Below are 24,464 nucleotides of genomic sequence, written 5' to 3'. Positions count from 1 at the left end.
AACAAGACTCATGAAAAATCTTCAATGTAGGGAACATTGAAACTGTGCAAGTTTTGTGCATAGTTTGTCATGCCGTTTCCATTTTTTTAGCCCTCAAAAGAGGTCAAAGAGCATACCAATGTGATGATTTAAAAATAATGTCTTCATGAAAAGATAGCAGCGTTTTCCCAACCCCTCTTCTGTGTCTTCGTGGCACTAAACACCCGCCATATCGTCCAGGAAACAGCAACATCCAGTGTATGCATCATGCACCGACTCCAGAGGCGTGGATTCCCAGCACTGTAGCCTTCTTAAGGATAAATAGACTCTTCGCCTTTAACTCGACTGTAGCCCACTGTGCAGAGTAATGTAGTGTCAGCCTTCTGTTTTTGTGGGCGCATAAAAAGATGTGCCGTCTCGGTGTTTCTAATAATAGCCAATCTTATTTTTACCACACCGACGCCTTATTGCATTATGGATGCCTCAGGAATGGTGTCCCTGCAAGATAGCGTGGGAATATCTCAGTAGAGGCTGTGGCTTTGTATCTCAGGGCTAAATGCTCCAGCATCGTCTCAATCTGCCCGCCTTTATAGCTGCAGGAGCATCTCATTTATTGTTAGCTGTGCCTGTGTCATGGCTGTAGTGTAGTGTGAGTCCTGGGGTCCTGAGTCTGTAGACTTTATTCTCTGCATGCATCCACAGGAGCGCTATGCGGGAGTATAAGGTGGTGGTGCTCGGGAGCGGCGGGGTGGGGAAGTCCGCCCTGACGGTCCAGTTTGTCACCGGGACATTTATAGAGAAGTACGACCCGACTATTGAAGATTTCTACAGGAAGGAGATCGAGGTGGACTCCTCGCCGTCGGTGCTGGAGATCCTGGACACGGCCGGGACCGAGCAGTTCGCCTCAATGAGGGACCTTTACATCAGGAACGGCCAGGGCTTCATCCTGGTCTACAGTCTGGTCAACCAGCAAAGTTTTCAGGACATCAAGCCCATGAGGGACCAGATCATCAGGGTGAAACGGTGAGTCACTGCTCATAATATTATATGCACCTCTATTGTTTCCTAAATGTATTCTGATGCAATAGAAAATAGATTTTCAATTATTTCCAGGCCTCTTTGGGCACCTAAAGCTGGGTATTTCCATGAGAAGGAAAGTTCTAATGAGCTTAAATATTTCTTTAAAATGTCCTGAGAAATTTATAGTAAGTAAAACACCTTTCATGCTTCTGGGGTACCCCCTGGAACCTCCCTGGGGCCCCTAAAATTTCATAAATTGCACTTAGAGACAGTTGTGAGATCAAGCCACAGCCTTTGAAGCCAAAGTGGAATTGCAAAACAGCTGCAATTCCTGGAGTGTCCACTTGAGCCTGGTTGCAAAAGTGAGTCAATCCCCATTAGGTCCTATATTAAAATGCCCATTTTGAAAGCGGTAATAAACAAGTTCACAGCCTGGTTCAAATTTTGAATAACTCGTGTTTTGATTTTATTAAGCCTTATAGTTGTTTCTAAATGTGCATAATTAAAGGTATGGCTGATTTGACTGACAGGCGGGCGCATTGCAGCTGTTTGCAAGGAGGCTGAATACCGTACTTGTGAAACTACTTATACATTTATTTCACAATCAGGCCCTGGTTTCTTCTCGATCTTGCATTCTTCCCGTCTTTCTCCCCGTCCTGATATCCTCCAGCGCTTCCGTGAGAAGCCACAAACCAGCTCATGTGTTCTTCATAAGCGTCCCAGCTGCGGCTCGCTTGTCGTATATCAACCGGCTGACCTCTTACTGTCTCTCACACATGACTAACTCTGGACGGCTTTGATCTCTCCAGTCCATTACTCAACAAATCCACTGAGCTCATCTCGTGGCTGGAAGAAAAAGTGTGATCTTTCCCTTTGTAGGTGACACATTGGTGATTTTGGTAGTAATTCGCTTAATGATAGAATCCAGATATGATATAGTCTGTAGGTTAAAAACAAAAGCTTTATTAGATTACATGGAACAGTTTTGTTGCCACATCAGGACAAAAGCACATGTCATATGAATAATGAATGTGGCTTCAAGATATTTGGTTTAGAAAGTAGTTTAGGCATTCATGGCAGTGATTTATTCTGCAGTTCTGAGTCTAGATTTAATTTGTACTTCACAATATTTATGTTTGATATTTGATGTTCTTGAGTCCACTTTGGGCCCCATGTTCAGGCTTGGGTTGGTCATCTACCATTTGGGGTAAAAGGAATGTGACAGATAGGCAGACACAGTGGTACCATCCATTATCTCCTCCTCCTTCTCTTAAAGTGGATGTGTCCATGTAAGATGAGGAAAATATCAATTATTGATTTTTTATTATTCAACAATTTTTCTGCAAACTGAGAGCAATTGCGTCTTTATTGTTCCTTCCTTTTGGAATAAAACAAACACCTTCTCTGGTAGCTGCCCCATCCTCTCTACACCTGCCATTGAGTTTGCCCGGTGCCCAAACTACAACACAAAGGCCGTGGCACCTTTATTCATGCAGCAGCATACTGTGTAATTATGATTCATAATTTAACCTGTGCACAGCTCGGTGCAGAGCTTTCCACTCCGTCTCCGGAGTGAACTGAATGCTCCCGTAGCTCAGACGTCAGCCGGAGCGTCACAGCTGACGGTGCACAGCGGGGACGAGAGCACGAGGGAACTCCTCTGAAAAGAGAAAATATAGCGATGGATGGAGAGGGAGCTGGGAGTGAGCCTGTAGACAGCCACCACCCAACACTGCCGCCTTCACTGCACCACCCCTGCTGTCCTCAAGTGTACAGCTATGAATATTTCATAGTGTTATTTTACACTGCCATGGGTCTGAGGCAGGGATTGTTACTGTATGGACAGACCTGCAGCTGAGTCAAATGCACTCAAATACATTCATGAACAAAACAAAAAAACATGATCTGAAATTAAGATTGATGAGTTTTGATTGAGATGATAAAAGCAAAAAAGTGAATTCCATTACATTGTAGCAGTTTGCTTTATGCTTTTTTGTATTTCTGTCCTGTCTTATGCTGCTTTCATGTGCTCCTTGGAAATATCGTAAGCACATGAACAGCCCGCCAAAGTCGTAATCACGAGTGGGAAATTTAGGTGATACCCGAGATGCAGAGTTGTGATGTTTGCGTGACGTTTCAGGGCAGGGAAAATGTCGGAAAGCTTGGAAACAGTGTCAACAATTATTTTGTTCCTAGTAGCCATCATTTATTTTGTAGTATTTGCACATTAGAGGAGTATATGCATTTATTAGTTGTAACAAGCACGCAAGCTCTTATCGATAAAGTATGCCAGGCGAGTATATGAACACTGATAACAACATTAACCTGGTCTTCATGCTGCAGCACAAGCATCCGTGCTTGTTGCTTTTTCCCAACCAGAGCAGTTGAAAGCTTGTATATCGTCATGACGACTGCACAGCTGAGAAGTACGACGCTTCTGAGGAGCACTTGAAGGCAGCATTTGGAAACAAACCTGCTTTTATTTCAAAATAAAATAAGAAACTTCCTGTTGATGGAAGCATGTGACATTAACTTACCCATGGAAAAGGGAACTTTGTTTGATGAGAGGCTCATTTAAGTGGACGGCTTATGTGAGGACAGGCTGTCTTGATCTTTGAAACCCGTGCAGACCTCCGCTGGGTGTCTACATTTTATATAAAAGAAGCACAAACCTCCTCTTCTGGTCTCCATTAGCTGCCTCCTGGTGATCAGCCTCCCTGCTTCCAAACTTCTCGCTGAGCCAGCAGCAGCAGCTTCGGGCACCACATGGAGATATAGTACGTGCCCACTCACCACAACTTAATGGGATTGTGTTGGGTTGGAAGCCAAGAAGGCATCAGGCCTCCATTAGGGACTCATATAAATCTGAATGCTTATGCAGGAGAATCGTGGGAAATAATCCTATATGTTACTGCTCTGTGGGGTGCAGGTGCTGTGAAAACATCGGCCTCTTGCAGTGATGTTCTTTCGTTTTGCATGTATCACTTTCATTATGATGTACATTCATAAGGCCGTGCAGAGAGAAGCAGGAAATACACTTAGAAGCAGAGTAATAGTCTGACATTATGGGAAATACACTTAGAGTTAGAGGAGAAGATTGATACCACTCTCAGGTCTGAACTGTAAATATTTGATTTGACTTAGTGGCCACTTAGCCTAGCTTAGCATCGCCTCAAGTCCTAAAAAAGAAAGAAACAGTGAACTTAGTCCTTTACAAGACGCAAATCTCAGGATTTAATTATCAAATTTGGATTATCTGTACATAAACATACATGTAACAACAAAACTCCCTTCTGTAAGAGGGGAAAAAAGCAAAAGTTTATCATTTTTGGCAACCAGCAAATTAAAAATCAAGACAAACTGCACAAGCAACAATCTTGAAATAGAACGAGTGCATGAAAATATATTTCAGGGTGTTATGATTTATCTTAAGCTTTGTTGAAAGGCACATATGGCACCACTGGCTGTGGATCAGCGGCAGAGTGGGCTCAACTGGAAGGTTGGGGGTTCGATCCCCAGCTCCTGCAGCCACATGCCTGATGTGTCCGATGTGGGAAAGATGCTTAACCCTAAGTTGCTCCCGCTGCTTCATCTGCGGCGTCTGAATGTGGTTAGTTACTTCTGATGGTCACTTCACACAGCAGCCTCTAACCATCAGTGAGTGAATGTGTCGGTGTTACCTGCAGTGTGAAAGTGCTTTGAGTAGTCAAAAGACTAAGTAAGTGCTGTACAAGTGAAAAGATTGCTGCCTCTCATGAGTAAGTGGCCTCAGTTTAGCTTCCTTAAGCAGAGAGAAGCAGCTAGCTTGGTCCTCTTCAAAGACGCAGAGATCACTCAAAGTGCTTTTACAAAACTCCAGAAAAACTCCTAAAGTTTTCCGGGCCAGCTGCATGTGTGAACAACTCAACTTTTCACTCTGACTGCGAAAGATCCTGAATCGGAGAGCCACCTTAAATACACAAACATAGTCAGTCAGCGTACTGCTGTAACAAACTGACTCTGCTTCAAAACAATGCACTATCCCTTTAACTTGTTTGTCCCCATAGAGAGACTATGTAAGGACATCTGTACCAGACGCTCTGCCACGATGCAGTTTGGTGCTTTTCATTCCATATGTGCATAATTGATGCATGTTTAAGCTAGAACACGCCGTCTCTGACATACTTTCTCCTCTGCAGACCCTCTGTGGACTCCAGCTCCTCTCAGGTTAACCAAATAAAGCCTGTGTCGGTCTCTATCTTTGAAAACAACATCTGGGTGTAGCCCCCCCCTCACAATCTAATCATCTCTTGCGCTCGCATGTAAAGCTTTTATAGTCGCGTTTGGCCGAGAGGAGAAAGAAGAAGAGGAGAGTTCAAAGCGGCCGAGCTGTGTTTTCACGCTGCACTGATGCTGTGTCTAATAGCGGGAGGTGAGCATCACGCGCTGCTGACTGGGAATAGGCTGCAGAGACCAAAAACTACGTATCCCAGGGGGCACTTTGGTGTAGGCGCAAAGCAACTTCCTGACCTCAGGCTTTTAGCGTTTGCATTGAGGAAGGAGAGAGATCCGTTAAAGCAGCCAGCTCGGTTTAAAATGTGAGTCAGGAGGAGACAGTGTAGTGCACTTTGTCTGTGTTTGTACCCTGTTTGCACCTTTTTACAACTTTTATTATATTTCTAATTGATTTCTAGCTTTCTTGCAACTTTCAAATATCCCAAAACCACAATCCGTGCATTGATTTAATACAATCTTAGATACACTAGGACATCATTTCCAGTGTTTGTGGGTCTTAAAAGCAAAATGAGCATGCAACCCTTTTATCGCTTTAATCTTCACTAACATCAGCAGAAATGAGCAATTTTTCTTTTTGTGGCGCAGCAATATTCTCTTTCCATTTCCTATTTACGGACATGCTTTGATAAGTATCTGGGATTTCCCAAATTTAGATGGATATCACCATAGCTGAGACATGAATGGCCACCCTGGGGCTTTTGACCACAAGCATTAAATTCAATTAAATTAAAGTGCAAGGACGGACGTTCACATGCACGAGTAACAGCTTGTGACACACCTTAGTGCTGCAGGTTTCATGCTCCACAGTGAGATTCCGAAGCTGCGACATCATGAAGCTCAGCCGTCACTCCGCCTTTGTCCCGCCATGGCCGTCCTAGCGGGTGATTTGAGGCGGGCTCCAGGAGCCCCAGAAGTCACACACACAACCACATTCAAAAATCTGTTTTTATAGCGTAAATAAACATGTTTGCATCCTGGTATAAAAAACGAAATAGGTCTGATTACCTTTTGTCATCACTGGCACACACTGTACCTGGGTTACATTTTTTCAAACAGCTCCGTTTTGATTTTGAAAACGATACATGTTATCCATAGTTAGGCGCTATCTGACATGATTGACAGGTGGGCGCGGTGTAACGGTTTTGTCGGGATGCTTAAAACCCGCCTCAGCTCCAGCTCTTAGCCTGTCGTTAGGTTGACTGAAAGTTCGGCTGAGACAGGATTTCCATCATGGCGGCGGGTGCAGACGAGCCTCTGAAACCCCCTGCAGGAACGGATGGGTGATGTCACTCAGGCTTCGTCTATGTTTTAAGTTTTAAGTTCTTAGCAAACGTTAGCGAATGCAGGTTCAACGTCAAGATGGAAATGACGTGCTGGTTGAGTTTTGAAAGGGTAAAAAGAAGTCTTCATGGATAAGTCAGTGCCCCATGTGGGCCACCCCAGTTAAAAAAGACTGCACGCACCTGCGTAGGCGTGATGGATGAGTCACCTAATCATGAAACAAATAAACCCTCACTCAAACGTTTCCTCACACTCAGTTCGCCTTACTTACCTTTGTTGTAGCGTTTGTTTTTATTGACCTGCAAAGTAGCTACGATGTAAATTAGCATTCCTGCTAACTCTGGCATATTTATGATAAACTTCATAACGGAGCTCTCTCCCTATAAACAAACGTCTCGCATGATATGTAATAAAAACTAACGAGGCCTTGTCTTACTGACTCCTTAACCGTCTGTACATCTGCATGAAAAGAAAACAAGACGATGTATCAGCGCTGGGCTCGGACATTAAAAGATGGAAATGTAGCTCGGGCTTTGATCGTTAAAAAAAAAAAAAAACTCTAAAGACTCTAAAGACTCGTCTCCATCTGCCATGCAGGCCTTCTCTTTGTCTGTTTATCACAGGAATGTTTGTGGTTATGTTGTTCTGCTTTTCTTCCTCGTGCATTAAGCGGCCAACAGAAACATCAGTAATCTCTTTCTGCAGCTGAAACACCCTTTGGGAGTTTAAACAGCGGAGGTGCTTTATGTTTATGCGATCTTTATGTCCACTGCTACAACAGATACGTGTGTTCGTTTTCGACTCGCTGTCGCACAGTTCGGCTGCTGCAACTGCTAATTAGGAGCAGATGCGGGGAGCAGAGAGGCGTCCGCATGGTTGGAGGGCTTCACGTATGGAGATGCATGACTGTTCTTTTGTGTTCTGCTGCATGTGTTTGTTGGTGCTGTGGGGCTGCTGATCACGCCGTAGTGAAGTCACTGCAGATATTTAGCACAGCAGGTAGCTTTAATAAGGCTGTAGTACCTGGAGGCCGAGTGGAAAATGTGCAGTCCATGTTACAAACTCTGATTCTGTGTGTGTGTGTGTGTGTGTGTGTGTGTGTGTGGGAGGGTTTGTGTTTGTCCCAACAGTTGGAATAACACCCTGCAGAGGCAGATGGCCGTTGTGTGCGCCGTAAAGGTCAAATGTGCATCAGCGAGAAGTTTTCCAAGATGCCACGTCGGTTAAAGACGAAGCAACGATTGGACCTGTGACTTTTTCACAGTTTGAAAAATGGAGCTCAGCGCTTTTAAAAACGTCTTTCTGAGAGGAGTTTTAACAGAATGATTGCAGAAACACATTCGGACCTTAACGCCCATGACGTCATCGCCGTATAAATTCATAATCTGCCCGCCACCTGGTGTTGTCTGTTCCATAAAATCCGACTCCACTTCCCTCCCGCCGACTCTTCAAAACAAAACAAAAAACTGCATATTCATACAGCTGGTGGTGTCAGCCGAGCAATCCAAGCCGACTCCAACTGCGCTGATAATTCCCGTAAAGAACGAGTGCCAGCTCTCATGCTGGACGAGGAACGAGATAGCCGTGTTTGTTGTTTTCTCCTACTTCAAACTCAGACAGCATGTGGAGTAAAAAAAAAAACCCTCAGGGAAGAATAAACACGAGTAACCAAAGAGGAAAGGAAACTATGATTATGAGGATATTCTTTACTACTTAGAAAAGATTCATCTTTAGTTCATGTTTCTACCATGATTTGCATTGTTGTAATTAAAGCCTCATTTTTATGTCCACTAGGGGGCAGTCAGGGTTGCTATGTTACAAAGACCCAGCGTTAATCCATCATGAGCATGTAGCCACATTTAGCAAAGTTACAGTGGCTAGAAACAACTTCCTTTAAGGAAAGTGGAAGACGAAGGATAGGGACAAACAGAGGGGAATTTAAATACGCTACTGTGACTTTAAATCTCCAAAATGAATAACATTAAAGTGTTATTACTTCCACGGTAAACACGAGACTTTGACATTTTGTTCAGTAATCCACCCCGGGGTAATTTTGGCTCCTGCTGTGATGAGCAGTATCAGTGTCTCCTCGTGTGTCGAGGAGAGAGGTGGGGGGCGGTAGTTAAGTTTCACAACAAACCGTTTCTACATAAACTCCCCACCCGTCGGACCCCACCCTGCACACGCTGGCTCTCCTGGTGTCTTTGTAGTTATTTATAGAGTTTCTCCTGCGAGCCTGTCAGATTGCATTTGTCTGCATGGTGCTCTCCTTGTTCACACTTCACACCCTCCAGACTCCGGCTTTCCAAACGCACGGACAAGGCGAGATGCTTGTCCTGCTGAGGTCAGCTGCTGTTTGTGGGTGTGTGTGTGTGTGTGTGTGCGTGTGTGCGTGCATGCGTGTATGTGGCTGTAGGGGGGGAAATGTCACACTGTGGGGGAAGCCTTTGGCATTTCAAGTGAGTTCCCTCCACTTGTCAGCACGTTTCAAGAAACTGCTGAAAACATTTTTTTTTTCAAATCCTAAAACTTGTCGTATCGTCAACTTGAGGACACTTCTACAGGTCCAGCAGGTGTTCTCCTCCCTGCACTTACTTCCTCAAACACTCACACCCTCCCTCCCCTCGCTCGCTAAATCGTCCTCTCTTAGCTCTTTTCCACGCCTCAGCTCTTCTCCCCGGACGAGCAGCGCGGTAGCAGGCCACCAATTTGTAGATAAGAGCTCGTTTCTCAATAGCTCCAGCGGATCAATAAGCCCGGCTCGGGGATGCACTTAGGGATGACTGATGGTCGAGGCCATTACACGCTATGTGCCATTACCTGTAGTGAGAATATATGCGCTCTGTAATTGACGTTCTGTAGTTCTTTAATCAGAGCAAACATGAAGGGCCTCTAACTGAAATGAAATATGTGAAACCTGAACTAATTCTTTGTTCTGTAAGTAGCCTCAGCGTGCTAACATGTTTATGACACAACTATGAAAAGCAACATGTGCACTACACCTGCAATCTTTTCTTACGGCCAAGAGGGGGTGACGTCCCAGATCCTCAGCTCCTGCAGCCACATGTCCGACGTGTCCTTGGGCAAGACACTTCACCCCAAGTTGCTCCTGCAGCTTTGTCGGCGGCGTGTGAATGTGTATGAATGGGATTAGTTACTTCTGATGGTCACTTTACACAGCAGCCTCTACAGTCAGGGTGTGAATGTGACGGTGTCAAAGCGCTTTGAGTATTCAGAAGACTAAAGCTCAAGTCCATAGCCAGTATTCTACTAATAAACAACAAATTCCATTATTTTGCATTTGAAAAAAAAAAGTGAGGCTTTTATTTTCACTTTTTGTCTTAAGCTGAGAGTACTTCTGTTTGAATTGGACCATGCTTTTATTTTGAAATAAAGAAAGGACCTCCTGGTCGATGGAAGGTTACGACAGTGACTTAACAGCAGAGACAGGAAGTGGATTAGGGATCACAAAGTGACGTCAAACAGCTCAAAGTGAACGGTAACGAAGGACAATGTGTGACGTCATAAGGTGGATATTTCTTTGGACTCGTCAGCTGAGCTGTCTGAGAGTTTGTTAAAGTGAAATGAGACGTTCAAAGACGCAGCAGTGTCCTTCTTTTACATCACTGAGACTACAGGGAGACACTTAGGAGGATTGACTAGTTAATGCTGACAGCACGAGTAGTTTTCCATGGAGGAGCACAAAAGAGCTCAAGCTCCATACATTAAGTAGAAAGTAGTTGTTTCTGAGGTTTCGAGGCTGATGCTCATGACCCCCCCCCCCCCCCCCCCCCCCCCCCCCATGTGAGAGCAGCACATTAGCTTCATTCAATTATTCAATAACCTATACCATCACTCTCCCCTGCCTGGTTTCCTTGTATTGATGGCTCAGAAGAAAAAGAGGACTGGGGATCGTCAGCCGCACGTGGTGAGAGAGCTTTGGGTCCGTTAAGGCGTGATGCAGAGTGGAGCGCGAACGATTCGAATACAAGAATCTGAAGCCATTAAACGTGACGCTTGCATGTCATGCAAAAGCATAATGTAATGTATCCAGGAACTGGAGCATCATAGCGTGTAATGAGCGCCCACTGTTATTAGACACCCGGGGAGGGATGTTTGCCTCCTGGGAAGTTAGAGCTGTTTATTCCTCTTCTTGTTGCTCCATTGTTTAAAACTTGTATTGTTTCAGCAACACAGTATGTAGGCCAACAATGCACGCACACACACTCATTCTGTCGCTGCCTCTCCCTTAGGGAAGCTTCTGAGTTATCAAACAAAACACACCCAGCAGAAGGCAGCAGATTCCACTCTTCTGATTTCCCTTTCATTTCCAGGTATCAGCAGGTTCCCGTGGTGCTGGTGGGGAACAAGGTGGACCTGGAGGACGAGCGGGAAGTGTCCCCGAGCGAGGGCCAGGCGCTGGCAGAGGACTGGGGCTGCCCCTTCATGGAGACGTCGGCCAAGAGCAAGACGATGGTGGACGAGTTGTTCGCCGAGATCGTGCGGCAGATGGACTTCTGCCCCCTGCCGGACCGGAGGGAGGCGTGCTGCCCAGCCTGCAGCGTCCAGTAGCAGCCAATCTGTGCGCAGGAGGAGTGATGGATGGGAGGACGTAGAGATTCAAATTCTAGTCAGATAGATTGAAGATAGAAAGGGAAAAATCCACTCTGTTTCAAACTACCTGCTTCCTTTTTCTTGCTATGCTTTTTGGGTAATGTAGGAAGCAGAGAAAAAAAGTACAGAGGGTGGATTTTCCTGTAAGAGAAACAAAAAAAATCTCGACCTCCCACTTTCATCACCGTCCTCCTGATTGGCAGGAGCACATTTTCAAGGTTTCCCAAAGGCAGCACGGTGCCAAAACCATCTTTAAAAGCCATCGAGGAAGAGGATCTGTGTGCAAAAAGCTCATGGGAAACCAGCCATAGATCCACGCAGGGATGGCAGTGTGCTCAGGCGGTGTCCTGTTTGTCTTTTTTGGCACTTTTTTGGACTGTGAAACAGTGCAAGACCAATCACATAGAATCAGAACGGATGTCAAGTAGCACCACTGTGAAGGAAGGAGTCGAACCCGGAGTTCATGTTACAGCAGGCCCGCCTAACTATGAATGAATGAAAAAAAAGATGTACGAATGTTTCAAAAAAAGGAAAAGCGCACCTTTGGGGGAAGTTGATCCCAAACGTTGACAAACTGTGGATGCAGCGTGCATGAAGCCGTACTGTCACTCTGACATGGAGTACAATCAATCTCACCCAAAGAGACAGCATCAATGAATCAATCAGTCTTTAAGAAAAAGAAACGTGCAGACACTCGTCTCTACACTTTACAGATGATACAAATGCCTTGTTACATTGTATGGAGTGAACATCAGTGTCAGTGTGTAGTTCATTTATCTTCAATCACACCAGATGTGTTAGTGGTGCAACGTGAGAATCACTTATTTTCAACAAAAAATAAATCTTTATGCACAGACGTGTCGTGTGTTTTTATTGCTGAATCCTCATTTTCTGCAAATCTGGTTGTACAGATGTTTTTCCTTAAACATGCATGTGGGCGTGTACAGATATGTCTCCATTTCTTTATGCTAATAAAATGTGTTTGTGTTTGTTTTTTTTTTTTTTTTTTAGAAATTACACCCTGAATTCAAAATTGCAGAAGGAGAAGAGGATGCATCAAGCTCCTTTTATTCTCAGAAAGAGTTGGGTATGGCTGCAGCCTGGAGACCTCCTCTCGCCTCATGCCCTCATGCTTCATGCTCTCTCGCCTCATGCTTCATACCCTCTCACCTCAGGCCCTGTCGCCTCATGCCCTCATGCTTCATGCCCTCTCGCCTCAGGCCCTGTCACCTCATACCCTCTCCCCTCATACCCTCATGCCCTGTCGCCTCATACCTTCATGTTTCATGCCCTCTCGTCTCGTTCCATCTCGCCTCATACCTTCATGCTTCATGCCCTCTCGCCTCGTGCCCTCGTGCCCTCTCGCCTCGTGCCCTCTCGTCTCATGCCCTCTCGCCTCGTGCCCTCTCACCTCGTGCCCTCTCGTCTCATGGCCATGTTTTCACTTAAAGTAATGAAATAATTCCTATTTGAACGTATTATATTTGTAAGAAGGGATACATTTCTAGTGGTTATCATTCATATACCTCTCCTTTCTACTTTAACCTGCACAGGTCATTATTAAAATACCCTTCCAGCTTTGTTATTTAGCACTCATCTGGCTCCGTCGCCTCCTGCGTCGACATGATTTATGATGTTTTCGGTCCTGCGGCTGCCTTTCCTGGCTCAAAGTCCCGCCACTCCTCCCGCTGCTGCTGCTGCTGCTGCCATTAGTGCCAACACTTAGTGCCGTTTCTGGTGCTGAAGAATGCAACAAGCATTTGTCAAATTCTGAGTGCCATTAGAGTCCATTAGGGGATGAAATTGGGGACATGTGAGACTTTGGAGCCAAGACGCTAACTTTGGAGTACACCCAATCAGCATAAGAGGACAGTCTTTCAACACTCAGGAGACGGGTGAAGCCATAATTTAAAAACTTAAAAATAGGTGTGTAAAGGAATATAAACACGTATTATGTCGAGATTTATTAATAAAAACGACCAGCTTGAGTAAATGAAGCTGATGAATGAGAAGATTAGTTACTTTGTTTGTCTACAGCTTTAAATAATAATTCCTGTAAATGACAGTGAGACTAAGGCTAAGACACTCGGGGTTAAATATAACAATGCACTTAATAGGTAAACATCAGTCAGGTGTGTGTAATGGTGACAACAAGAAACAATTAAACGTTATTTTGCATTACCAGAAACCTAAGACGCTGAGAGAAAAGATAAATGAGGAGCTGAGGGAATGTGGGGTTGATAAACTGCACTAATTTAATAATTGAATTATTATTGTAATTATTATGTGTTTAATAGTGATAGTCCCTCTGGCCCACACTTCAGCACAGTAGGTGGCGGTAGCGCACCTGAAAAACTACATTAAACAAAAAGAAGAACCAACAGCGACATCTGCTGTCACAAGCTGGAACAGCACCCCCGTCGACAAGCGGAACTTTCCCACACTCAGCTTCAGTTCCTACCCGGACCTAAATAATCACGGCTCACCACACAGGCATGGCGTCCTTCAGCGAGAGGCACAAGTGACACCTATCAACCTATTCGCCCCTTCTCTGTGGTTAATTAAAGTTTTTTTTACATCGTATGCGGTTGTAGAGATATTTATCACCATGGCGACCAGGACCGCGTGTCAACTTCTCCAGCGCCGTGAGTAGATAATTCTTAGCATGTTAGCCGGAGAGCTAAGTCTCAATGCGTTAATAAAGCTTCAGGTTAGCTTCAGAATTGTGATAAATGTATAAATAAACACAACAGCAGACGTACATTAGAAACGTGTACACTAGTTAAAGGGCAGTGGAGGCTAACAATGACGTTAGCGTCCCTTGAACTGAAGGCAGCCAGGTGATTAAACTCACCTGTGCTTGTTTTGGTGACACACCTTTATATGTCCGACGTGGCCTGAATGATGAAAACGTGATTTTTAAATGTAAATCTACTGTCAGTAGTAAATAAATAAGTTATTACAGGTAATAAGATAATAAGCTTTATTGATTTTAAGAGGGGAAAGTGCTGCAGAAGTCAAAAGACCCTACAAATCCAAACCTAAAACTATACAGGACATTTAGACATGTTGTGCTGTAAGTGGCAAGTTAAAGTGACTTATGGTTATGAGATGAAGTGTGAAAGTGGTAAACAGCAGTGTGCATTAAGGAGTAATAATAATAATAAATGTATTTATCTGTCTCGAGGGACAGACAGCGTGAGACCATTGAACAGTGCCTGTGTTTTTAAAATCTTAAATTGTTGTTTTATTGTTGTGTCACAGCTCCCACACTTTCTTTTTTATTGTAATCTGCACTGTCACTTCACTGTAACTGTTCTTATGACGTGTGCTGCTGACCTCTTGGCCAGGTCACCCTTGTGAAATAGATCCTGATCTCAATCTGGTTAAATAAAGGTTAATAAAAATAAAAAAATAATAATAATAATAATAAAGCGCTTTAAATCAAAGTGCTGTACAAAGCAATACAGTTAAAATACAGGAAAAACATACAGAGAAACCATGACTCATACTCAACAGTAAACAGACGGGTCTTTAACTTTGCTTTAAAATCCTCAACAGAACAAGCCTGCCTGATGTCCAGAGGGAAACTGTTCCAAAGTGTCGGTGCACGGGAAGAAAAAGCCCGCTCACCAACTGTCTTCTTTCTGACCTTTGGGACACTCAGAAGTGAGTGACATTATAGAATAATTATAAACATAGTCGTGAGTAGTAATATGACAATGTATCGCAATGTATGTCACAGAAACTTTTTTAATGACTGTCTTCACAATATTAAAACAGTGATAGTAACGGTAAACAGAGGTAGAAATCTTGGGCAAAACCGGAGTCATGATTAGCTTAAAAAAACTGCTTGAAAAAATTAAATAGGGATAGATGGGATAAGATGCAGGAAAGTGGGAGGGGGGCGTAGCAGTAGGCCGTCCCCGCCAATGATCCTGAGGAACCTACGAGACAAGAGAGAGGAGAGGCTGTTTGGGGCCGGCTTGAGAGCTCATTTGATCATCTTTATGACCTCTGGGATGTAAAGCAATGAGATAATTATTCAGTTGTTTATTTGGTACCGCTTTTTTCCTTTTCTCTGTTTGAATCATCCCTCCTCGTCTCCCTCCTCATCTCCCTCCTCGTCTCCCTCCTCGTCTTCCTCCTCGTCTCCCTCCTCCTCTCCCTCTTCGTCTCCCTCCTCGTCTCCCTCCTCGTCTTCCTCCTCGTCTCCCTCCCCGTCTCCCTCCCCGTCTCCCTCTTCGTCTCCCTCCTCGTCTCCCTCCTCGTCTTCCTCCTCGTCTTCCTCCTCGTCTCCCTCCTCCTCTCCCTCTTCGTCTCCCTCCTCGTCTCCCTCCTCGTCTCCCTCCTCGTCTTCCTCCTCGTCTCCCTCCCCGTCTCCCTCCTCGTCTCCCTCCTCGTCTCCCTCCTCGTCTTCCTCCTCGTCTCCCTCCCCGTCTCCCTCTTCGTCTCCCTCCTCGTCTCCCTCCTCGTCTTCCTCCTCGTCTCCCTCCTCCTCTCCCTCTTCGTCTCCCTCCTCGTCTCCCTCCTCGTCTCCCTCCTCGTCTTCCTCCTCGTCTCCCTCCCCGTCTCCCTCCTCGTCTCCCTCTTCGTCTCCCTCCTCGTCTCCCTCCTCGTCTTCCTCCCCGTCTCCCTCCCCGTCTCCCTCCCCGTCTCCCTCCTCGTCTCCCTCCTCGTCTCCCTCCTCGTCTTCCTCCTCGTCTCCCTCCTCGTCTCCCTCCTCGTCTTCCTCCTCCTCTCCCTCCTCGTCTCCCTCCTCGTCTCCCTCCCTCCCTCCCTCCCTCCTCGTCTCCCTCCTCGTCTCCCTCCTCGTCTGCCTCCTCCTCTCCCTCCTCCTCTCCCTCCTCGTCTCCCTCCTCCTCTCCCTCCCTCCCTCCCTCCCTCCTCGTCTCCCTCCTCGTCTTCCTCCGCAGGCTTTGCATCTGCTGCAGCCGCTGTGCATCCAGCGGCTGCCGAGGTCCGAAGCCATCGCTACGCCGTCTTCTCCAGAGAGCAGGCCCGGCAGAGAGCTCTGTACCCTCGCATCGAGAAGGTCGAGGTGACCGTGGAGGGCCCGGGGCTGGAGGGGACACTGCTCGTCATGAACAGAGGGTTGTCCACTCCGCTCAGCTGTGCCAGACGTGAGTGAACGATGAGAGTAGAAAAGAACAGCCGTGAATCTCGTTGTTTTCACAACACTGCAGCGCTCAGGTGTTCTCCTGTGCTCCTCCCTCAGACCTCACAGAGCATCATGTCACTAACTCGGTGCTGGCCCTGGTGGACGGGGAACCTTGGCCTCTCCATCAGCCGCTCACCCGCTCCTGCTCACTCACTCTGCTCACGTTTAAAGACAGCGACCCAACGCTGGTCAACCAGGTAACTATGCATCTACGAAATACTGCATTCTTTAGGATTTCAGGTTGTTTTATTTTGAAGGATCTCCAGAATTTTTTTTTATTAGAAATGATGGAGTAAAAGCCAAAGCATCATGATTAGGAACTAATAAAAATAAGTCTGAGACTTGAGCTTGTAAAGCGCTGTTCTCGGAGTCTGACTACTCTAAGTGCTTTTTCCACCGCAGGTCACATCTACTTACTCAGACTGATGGCAGAGGCTGCTTTGTTAAGTGGTAGGGTCGGTCGTTATCCCCAGCTCCTGTTGTTGCATGTCCGATGTGTCCTTGGGCAAGACACTTTAACCCCAAGTTTCTCCCGCTGATGGGACTCGACATAGCAGCCTCTGCCATCAGTGTGTGAATGGCGCCCTATTGAGACCCAATATTAGATAAGATGAGACTTTCTTTAAGTCCTTGTGATGTTTCTTACTTAGAGGGCGATTAGGTTCCACAGTCAACCCAGACCATGCAAACATTTACAAACGCACAACAGATGGAGTTTATCAGAGACAACAAACAAATCACGCTGACTCCCTCGTGTGGTCTCATTGGGCGATGACACCCACAAGGGCCAGATGAAACGCACGCTTCAAGGACAACAGTAATAAACAAGTCTTCAGAGGTGTTCCAGGGGCGAGATGGGATCAGAGTGCAGCGCTGTGTGTTTGTGTGTGTGTGTGCGTGTGCATGTCTGACTTTGTGTGTATGTGGAGCTCCCGCTGTGCCGTGCTTCCACAACGTGAATTCACAGACTTGGACAAAAACATTGCGCCGTCGTGGAATCAATATGAATGTATAAAGACGTGATGATGGCTGAGCTCAGTTACAGCGCTGTTGCAGAAACAGATTCTGCAAAGGGCTTGAGCCATTTCTCATTTACTCTGCAGGACAAATACTAAAATAAAGAAACTAATTTATTAGAGATGTGCATGTGGATCAAGATGTAAATGTAAACCAGTAGAGATCTAAACCAGTTCAGCTGTGATTCTGTTTCTATATGTAGAATATAAGTGAATGCTTTGTGTCCAGGTGGTAAATGTTCCAGTGTTTTTGTTTTTTATTGTGAAATTTCCTCTTTGCAGCGAGTAAACACATGAAGAACAATTTGCCGCGGTTTGGGATTGGTATTTTCAGTACGTGTTCTTGTTTCTCGTCAGGCGTTTTGGCGGTCCTGTGCCTCCCTCCTCGGTCAGGTTCTGGAGACTGCGTTCAAGGACGACTTCACCGTGGCGCTGCTCAGCGCAGCGGACGTGCCAGGTAGACGAGAATCTCTTCGTGTCTACACATTCACGCCGTCCTGCTGTCGCACATTCAGAAGTCAATTAGAACAAAACAAAACAAAAACAAGCCACTTCATATGTTCATGTGTTTCCCTACAGTCACTTCCGGAGCGTTCTGCTGTGACGTGGCGCTCGACCCTCAGCTGGACTCGTGGACGCCTTCCGAGGTGTGTGGAGTTATTTATTTTTAAAAATAATAAAAAAGCACATTCAAGCCTCTGCACTCGTTCTTTGCTTGTCAGAATCTGGTTGCAGCAAAGGGTCGATGATGGTTGAACCCATGACCACTGCGGCGAGGACTATAGCCTCCGTACATCAATCAATCATTATTTGTACACTGACAATTCATAACAAGTGTTATCATGTGACTCTTCACAAGAGCAGGTAAAAGACCTTACTCATGGGATGAAGGATTTCTCCTTCTCCTCTGTGATCGGGCACCTGGTAGTAGTGCCCGATCAGCTCGCTGTAGGTTGGGGGAGCTCCTTCTACTCGACAGACCGAGACAAGGCCTACTGGGCGTGCACAACATAACTGCTCTGCTATCGGCTCCCCAGAAACTGTTTTCTTAACAAACTTTATCCAGTTCTGACAAAAAGTGAAATATATAGGAGTCTGTTTTCATCAAGCGATGTAAATGTATCGACATATCTTTCTGTCATCCTCTAAAGTACCGGTATGTCTTTAAAACATAACGGAGTATCCTGCTGATTAACAGCCTTCATTTGTGAAACTGCAGCAAGATTTCAACATTTAGGTGTCAGTAAAACTTCCACAATTATCTGGTGATCTTAAGAAAAAAAAAAAAACATCCCTTCGGTATTAAAGTGTCTCCTCTTCCAGACCCTAAAAAAGGACTGTTAAAAGTTGTGACCTTCACAAACACAGGCGTCATAATCTGATACCCTTTAGTTGGTCATCACTATCCTCTTGCTTTTGCACAAATCATTTTAGAGGATGTTTAATCCTTTACTCCTGTGTTTTAAAATTGTCAATCCGACTCTGTGTTATTGCTCTTTGAAGCATGATGAATTTCCTCGTCTTCTGAAGTCTGCTCTACATAAACAGCCCGGCTTGAGTTGCCTTTTGTCTGCAGTTTTTCGCCAAAACGAGTCTTTTTGTTTCTTAATTTTAAAACGTTTTTACATGTGTGAAAATTAAGGAAAGTTGTTGATGCGTCATTGTGGAAACTTCTCTTCTCACCTTCAGAGGTATAGCTTCAGTTTCAGGGTAAAAATGATCCAAAGCTTTTATTTCCGGGTTTGTGTCTTTATCTTTTACCGTTCTTGAGTTTCTGTGAGTGTCAAAGTGCTGATTTGACATATTTTTTCTCTCCAGGAGTCGTTGCGGTCTCTAACCCGAGGGGCCCAGCAGTTGATCCATCAGGACCTGGCCTGGGAGCCTCTGGAGGTGACGCCCTCTGTGGCGCTGGAGGTCTTCTCACACAGCAGGTAGTCTCCCTGCTCTCTCTTGTTGTTCTGTGTTTGAACTCGTGTCTTCCCTTACTTTCGTCTCTCTTTGTGTTTCTTTGTTTCTGTCCCTGCATTGTCCTTCTCCAGCAGCCTCATTAATGCAGGATTGTTGTTGTCGTTGAGTTCTTCTCTCTTTTCCCCCCCCCCCCCAGATGTAAACAGGAAGAGGTCGAACAGAAGGCAGCAGAAAGTCCCAGAGGCACACTGATGCTCTACAGGTGATTCTAAAGCACGCACTTCATTTCCAGTTTTGAATTTTCTGTACACCCCTCCCCCCACAAAAACCTTCACAATCTTTTTTACCTTTTGTCTTTGTTTTGCAGATGTGGGGACCATGTGTTGCTGAGTGGGGGCCCCCTGGTGGCCAGAACAGGCCTGTGCTCCCAGTACGAGGTGACGGCCCTCCACAGCCTGGGACAGGGACCCTGGGGTCTTCATCGTCGAGCTCAGGGCCTCTCTCTGCCTCCGCAGCTGCAGGTGAGACGTTGCTGATAAAATCGACTTTTATTGTCTCAGTGGTTCATTTGTTTTGAGCTTCAGAGTGCCGAGAGAACTCCCATGATTCCCCGCCATCCTCAACGTCCCCTTTTGTTATTGTTTGCATTGAGAGCCCCCTGCTGGCAGAATCTACATACTGTGCCTTTAAAGCAACAGCAGATTTCTGCAGCTGTTACTGACAGACTCTGGGTTGTTATTCTAAGTATCTGACAACAGAAATAGAGCTTTTTAAACTGCTCTCTTCAAAGCTACCAGGAACATTTATAGAAACCTTCCAGAGCCCCTTAAAATCTTTCTTAGCCTGTTCACATATACACCGATAATGTGCGGGTTGCAAACTGGACCCAGGATTAGACATCATCACCCCCTCCCACTCGCCACCGGCACATTTTCCTGACTATTACCTGTTCCTTCTCCTACCTGTGACTGGCAGGAAAAACTCCAAACACTCAAATGTGAGGGAAGGCCATGCAAGTGTGCAAGCAGCTCAAAGTTCTTCAGCGAGGTTTGAAACAGAAAATTAAGAGCGCGAAAAGTAGAAAAATGTAGAAAACGCAGCAAGTGCCGTGGCTGTCTGCTGAAGGGAAACTCCTGGAGCTTTTACCTGTTAGAAATAATCAAGTCAAATAAAAGTAAGAGGGTTTCCGTCTTTAGCAGTCTGCAGTGATTCCCCTCGGGTTCATAAATAGAGCTGTGGTTGCCATGGAACAGATAATATATGATCCGAGCCTGTCCTATAAAACAGCAGAGGCGTGCATGGAGCAGTAAAAGCTCTGTATCGGTGTGTGCATGTGCCTGGTAGTCACGTTGTCTCCCTCTCTCTGCAGGCTCACCACACTGTCTGGAGGAAACTGAGGCAGCGGGCAGAGAAACTGGTAAGAACAACAAGTGTGACTGCTTTCCAACGTCGCACACTCGTCCAACAGCAGGGACATCAAAGCTGCAGCTCGGGGGCCGGCTCAGCAACGGAGGAGGCCTCTCTGTGTTTTGGGGGCAGCGGTCTGGTCTAGATGCCGCACGCTGGAGCCAGCTCGCTCCCCGGCTGCAGCATCACTTCACATCTCACAGAGTAGCCAGAGGATAAGATTTAACGCGGCTATTTTTATTGCGTTTGCATTTATATTTTTGGTACCAAACAGAGATAGGAGAGCGAGCATGAAAAGGCCGATCTCACCCTCGTCATGAAGGACAAACTTCTGTCTTCTGAGCTCACATCAAAGACGCAAGACGCTCACTTCAGATCCAAGCAAAAAGTATTTTTAAATCTCTGCAGGTTTTTTTTTTTTGAAGATGTTGTGCATCCTGACATCTTTTTTTCTTCTTCCCTCTGAGCATAACAAGTCTTGACTGCAAAAAAAGAAATGCATGAATTCAAATTAAAAGTAGGCTGCAAGTTAATTTTGGATGGAGCCACTTAGTTTGCAGCAGCTTCTCTGGCTTTTTTCGCGCATCGCTGATTGCATAATGATGAAGGGAAGAAAAAAAAAGTTGCACTCATTAATAGACACGCTCGATTTGGCAGCTGATGACATACTGTGCTCCGTGGCCTACATTTATTTCCACTGATTGAGTTTTCCAGCGATTGGAAATAACACTTTAGTAGAGGGGGGAAGAAAAAAAAAAAGGGTCGGGACGTCGCAGTCGGAGCGACATTAGGAGTGGACAGTATTTGGATCACGTCTTTGGAGTTTTACAAGCTCAGTGTTGGCACTCAGAGCGGCTGCAGGACGTCAGGTTTATGATCTTAGAGGACTCTGTTCCGTATAAACACCTGATGACTTAACGTCTGTGTGTGTATGATGCATATAGAGGGTAGACGTCCTCTCCTTTCTGTCCTGTGTGTATGAACAGTGCATCACAGCCACGTGTCCCTAAAGGAGCTATAAAGTGGAAGGAGCCTTGTACGTCTCTGAAGGACATGGAGACTGTGGTATAGTTAGTGTATGAAGGTAAAGCTAAGGCTTTAGCACATCAATGTTTTTATTCCTCCCATGAAACAACAAAAAGCTGCTTTGAGGTTTCATGCTCCGTGTCTCTTATGTGTGTGGGAGAAACATATCAAACTAAACAAACACACACATTCCCCTCGTTAAGATTCCAATAAGTGAAGAAGAGCTCTTGTTGATTAGCGTTTCTCTCTGCATCACTGTGAGCAGATGATTCATCAGCATTAAGAGCTGTAGGCTGCAGACGGATTCTCAGAGGGGCCGACTATCTCCAAAACAAACAAACCTGCTAATTAAAACACTGAATAAAGGAGTTAAGAATTAAGAATCAGCCTCTCCAATGTTTGCTACCAGGGTGTCAGGGTGCTGTGACGCTGTTCACTCAGCTTGATTCTGATGACGAAAGTCCTGCTCCTGGATTTATGAAAGTTATAGACACCAAGAGCCTCAGTTTGGTTTGATACAGTACAGTACGCATTTATTCTAAATATAAATATAAATCTTGGTACCGCCCCCCAAAAATACCATAACGGTCGGGCCTTAGTTTCCACTTTCAGATGATGGGAATGGTTCCAAAATAATCGATCTGTACCTTTCTGATGGGGTGCCTGAAGTGTGGAGCTGGACACTCGGTAGTCGGTTCATCGGTCGATAGAATCGTCCCTTAAGTGCAGTAAATAAACAAATGTTACAGTGTGAATATTATCGATAACTCAAACTCATAGAGGGTCAAACCCCTGTGCTATGAGGAAGTGATTCCAGCTCAAAGAGAAATCAAATCACTTCAGACGCTTCATTGCAGGAAAGAATTAGAAACTCTGCAGAATCACCACCACAAACAAGAGAGGGACAACACTTCGCTTTAACATCTTGTTCTAATTCTTCGATTGGCACGCTCCCCCAAAATCGGCTCTTAACTTGGAGAGAAATCATTTCCCTCTCTGTCCCCCGCCCGAGCTGGGAGAAGTTTACAAGATGAAGTTTGATTTTGGAAGGCTGTCTTTAAATCATCTCTGATTATATCAACGCCCTGTTCCAAGAACGTCTGGCAGTATTTTCTCTTCCAGTCAAAGTACTGGTCCCTGCTGGTCTTGGCTTACGGAGAATTTCATTGGTGCCTCGTGTTTTCCGATGAGTTGCACTTTTTCTTTCAGAGCAATATAAGACGACATTTGACCTCAAGCTGGGGCTTGGGTGGGGGAACACAACATCTAGAGACACAATCTCATAAAACATTTTACAGAAGACAGATTTGACTCTTGGAGGAATGTTGTAATATGAAATATATCATCCTCTACGGTCCTTTCAAAATGCATTCTTACAATAACTCCCTGTCTCTGATTTGTCCGTGTGTCTGTGGCCAAATCCCCCTCTCTTCCCTGAAATGTTCTCAGAGTTTGGCAGGTTGACCCGACTCTGTTGAGGAGGAGGAGGAGGAGTAATCAGAACGATGTTGTGACATTTGAATGAATTCCACCAACGTGTGGTCATCAAAGTACGAACGAGAGCACGGCGAGTTACCAGGAAGAGAATGGAGACGTAGCGGGGGGGTGGCGGTTTCTAGTTATTCAAACAGAAATACGATGTAAAATCACAGACACTTTGAGACCTGTTTTATTTACATGTTCACTGGATATTGCATCTGTATTTTTTTCAGCGTTAGTCATTGCACATGGATAGTTCTAGGTGGATAAAATAGCCTCTAATGCAAACCTGTGTAGCCGCCCCTTTAAAGAACATTGAGATCAAGAGCTGTCGTTGATTCCCCTTCATGCACGTTAGCTGAAGATGTTTAAATGTCTGTGATTCTTTCCACCTTCCGTTCAGAGCTCCTGCAGAAGCAGGTTGATAAAAGCAGAGAGGCGTGGGCGTTTTTTTTTTTTTTTTTGTGAGTCGGCTGCAGGCGGCGGGGAAGCATCTCCCCACGTCTGCCTTCAGCTGGCGCTCCAATCACGACCACCCACACTCCACGCAGATGCCCCTCCCGCTCCCCTCTGACTCCTCTGTGGTTTCTTCTTCACTCACTTCACTCTTTTGTGAAAAATAAGTAAAACCATTGTAGACACGGCTGAAACTCTTCCTTGCTTTTCTGCGCAGGTTGAGGTGCCGAAGACTCAAGAAGTGACCCCGCCTTCTCTTCCCGACCCCGACCAACCAGTAACGTCCTCTGTGTGACCTTCCACACACGCATACACACTTTGACGTGTACCACACTGTATTCTTTGCTCAATAAATGTGTAAAAACAATGCCACAAATCCCTTTCACTCCTCTCTTTCTTTACGGGAACAGGGTGCAAATCGATGGACTTTCTCGTGTCGTCAGAGTTCAAAGAACGATTTTCACGCTCCTGGAGGCTGGAGGGCTTCTTCGGTTAATCACTGTTCTTCTGATTGTGAATGTTTGGGAGTGTTTTTGGAAACATGTAGATGTCCCAGTGTTTGTGTTTTTGTGTGTCAGCAGTTTCTGCTCAACGACAGAAGCAGGGGGTGTGTGTGTGTGTGTGTGTGTGTGTGTGTGTGTGTGTGTGTGTGTGTGTGTTGGCTGAAGGTCAGGCGGCGGTGCAGCTGTTGTGCCTGTCACTCGTCAAACAGGTGGCCCCCTCGATCCTCAGAGTGTGAGAAAGTGTGAGCAGGCCCGAGGATCGAAAAAGGCCATGAGGCGGGCGGGCTTACTTTCGACTCCTCTTCCCCAGGATTCCCGGCGTTTTCACACATTAGACAC

At 45.6% G+C, this 24,464-nt stretch overlaps 2 protein-coding genes across 3 annotated transcripts; both read left to right on the top strand.

Annotated features, from left to right (window-relative positions):
• The first annotated feature begins 229 nt into the window (after positions 1-229).
• Positions 230-12,025, top strand: LOC132959627 (ras-related protein Rap-2a-like). The gene is made up of 2 exons (XM_061032787.1): positions 230-1,002; positions 10,890-12,025. Exons 1-2 carry the CDS (start codon positions 689-691, stop codon positions 11,125-11,127), a joined length of 552 nt encoding a protein of 183 aa, XP_060888770.1. The 5' UTR covers positions 230-688; the 3' UTR covers positions 11,128-12,025.
• Positions 12,026-13,635: 1,610 nt separating this feature from the next.
• mrpl39 (mitochondrial ribosomal protein L39) lies at positions 13,636-23,989 on the top strand. Of its 2 annotated transcripts, none has more exons than XM_061032711.1 (10): positions 13,636-13,814; positions 16,086-16,292; positions 16,388-16,527; positions 17,704-17,803; positions 17,926-17,993; positions 19,165-19,277; positions 19,451-19,516; positions 19,622-19,775; positions 20,624-20,671; positions 23,840-23,989. In XM_061032711.1, exons 1-10 carry the CDS (start codon positions 13,778-13,780, stop codon positions 23,915-23,917), a joined length of 1,011 nt encoding a protein of 336 aa, XP_060888694.1. In that variant the 5' UTR covers positions 13,636-13,777; the 3' UTR covers positions 23,918-23,989. The 2 variants fall into 2 exon arrangements, with proteins under 2 accessions (XP_060888694.1, XP_060888693.1); XM_061032710.1 differs by lacking the exon at positions 13,636-13,814 and adding an exon at positions 14,737-14,838.
• Positions 23,990-24,464: the final 475 nt, after the last annotated feature.

Source organism: Labrus mixtus, chromosome 24 (genome assembly GCF_963584025.1).
Source record: "Labrus mixtus chromosome 24, fLabMix1.1, whole genome shotgun sequence".
Classification (NCBI taxonomy): domain Eukaryota; kingdom Metazoa; phylum Chordata; class Actinopteri; order Labriformes; family Labridae; genus Labrus; species Labrus mixtus.
Note: the sequence above shows the minus strand (reverse complement) of the source record. Positions and strands in the feature narration are given on the sequence as shown.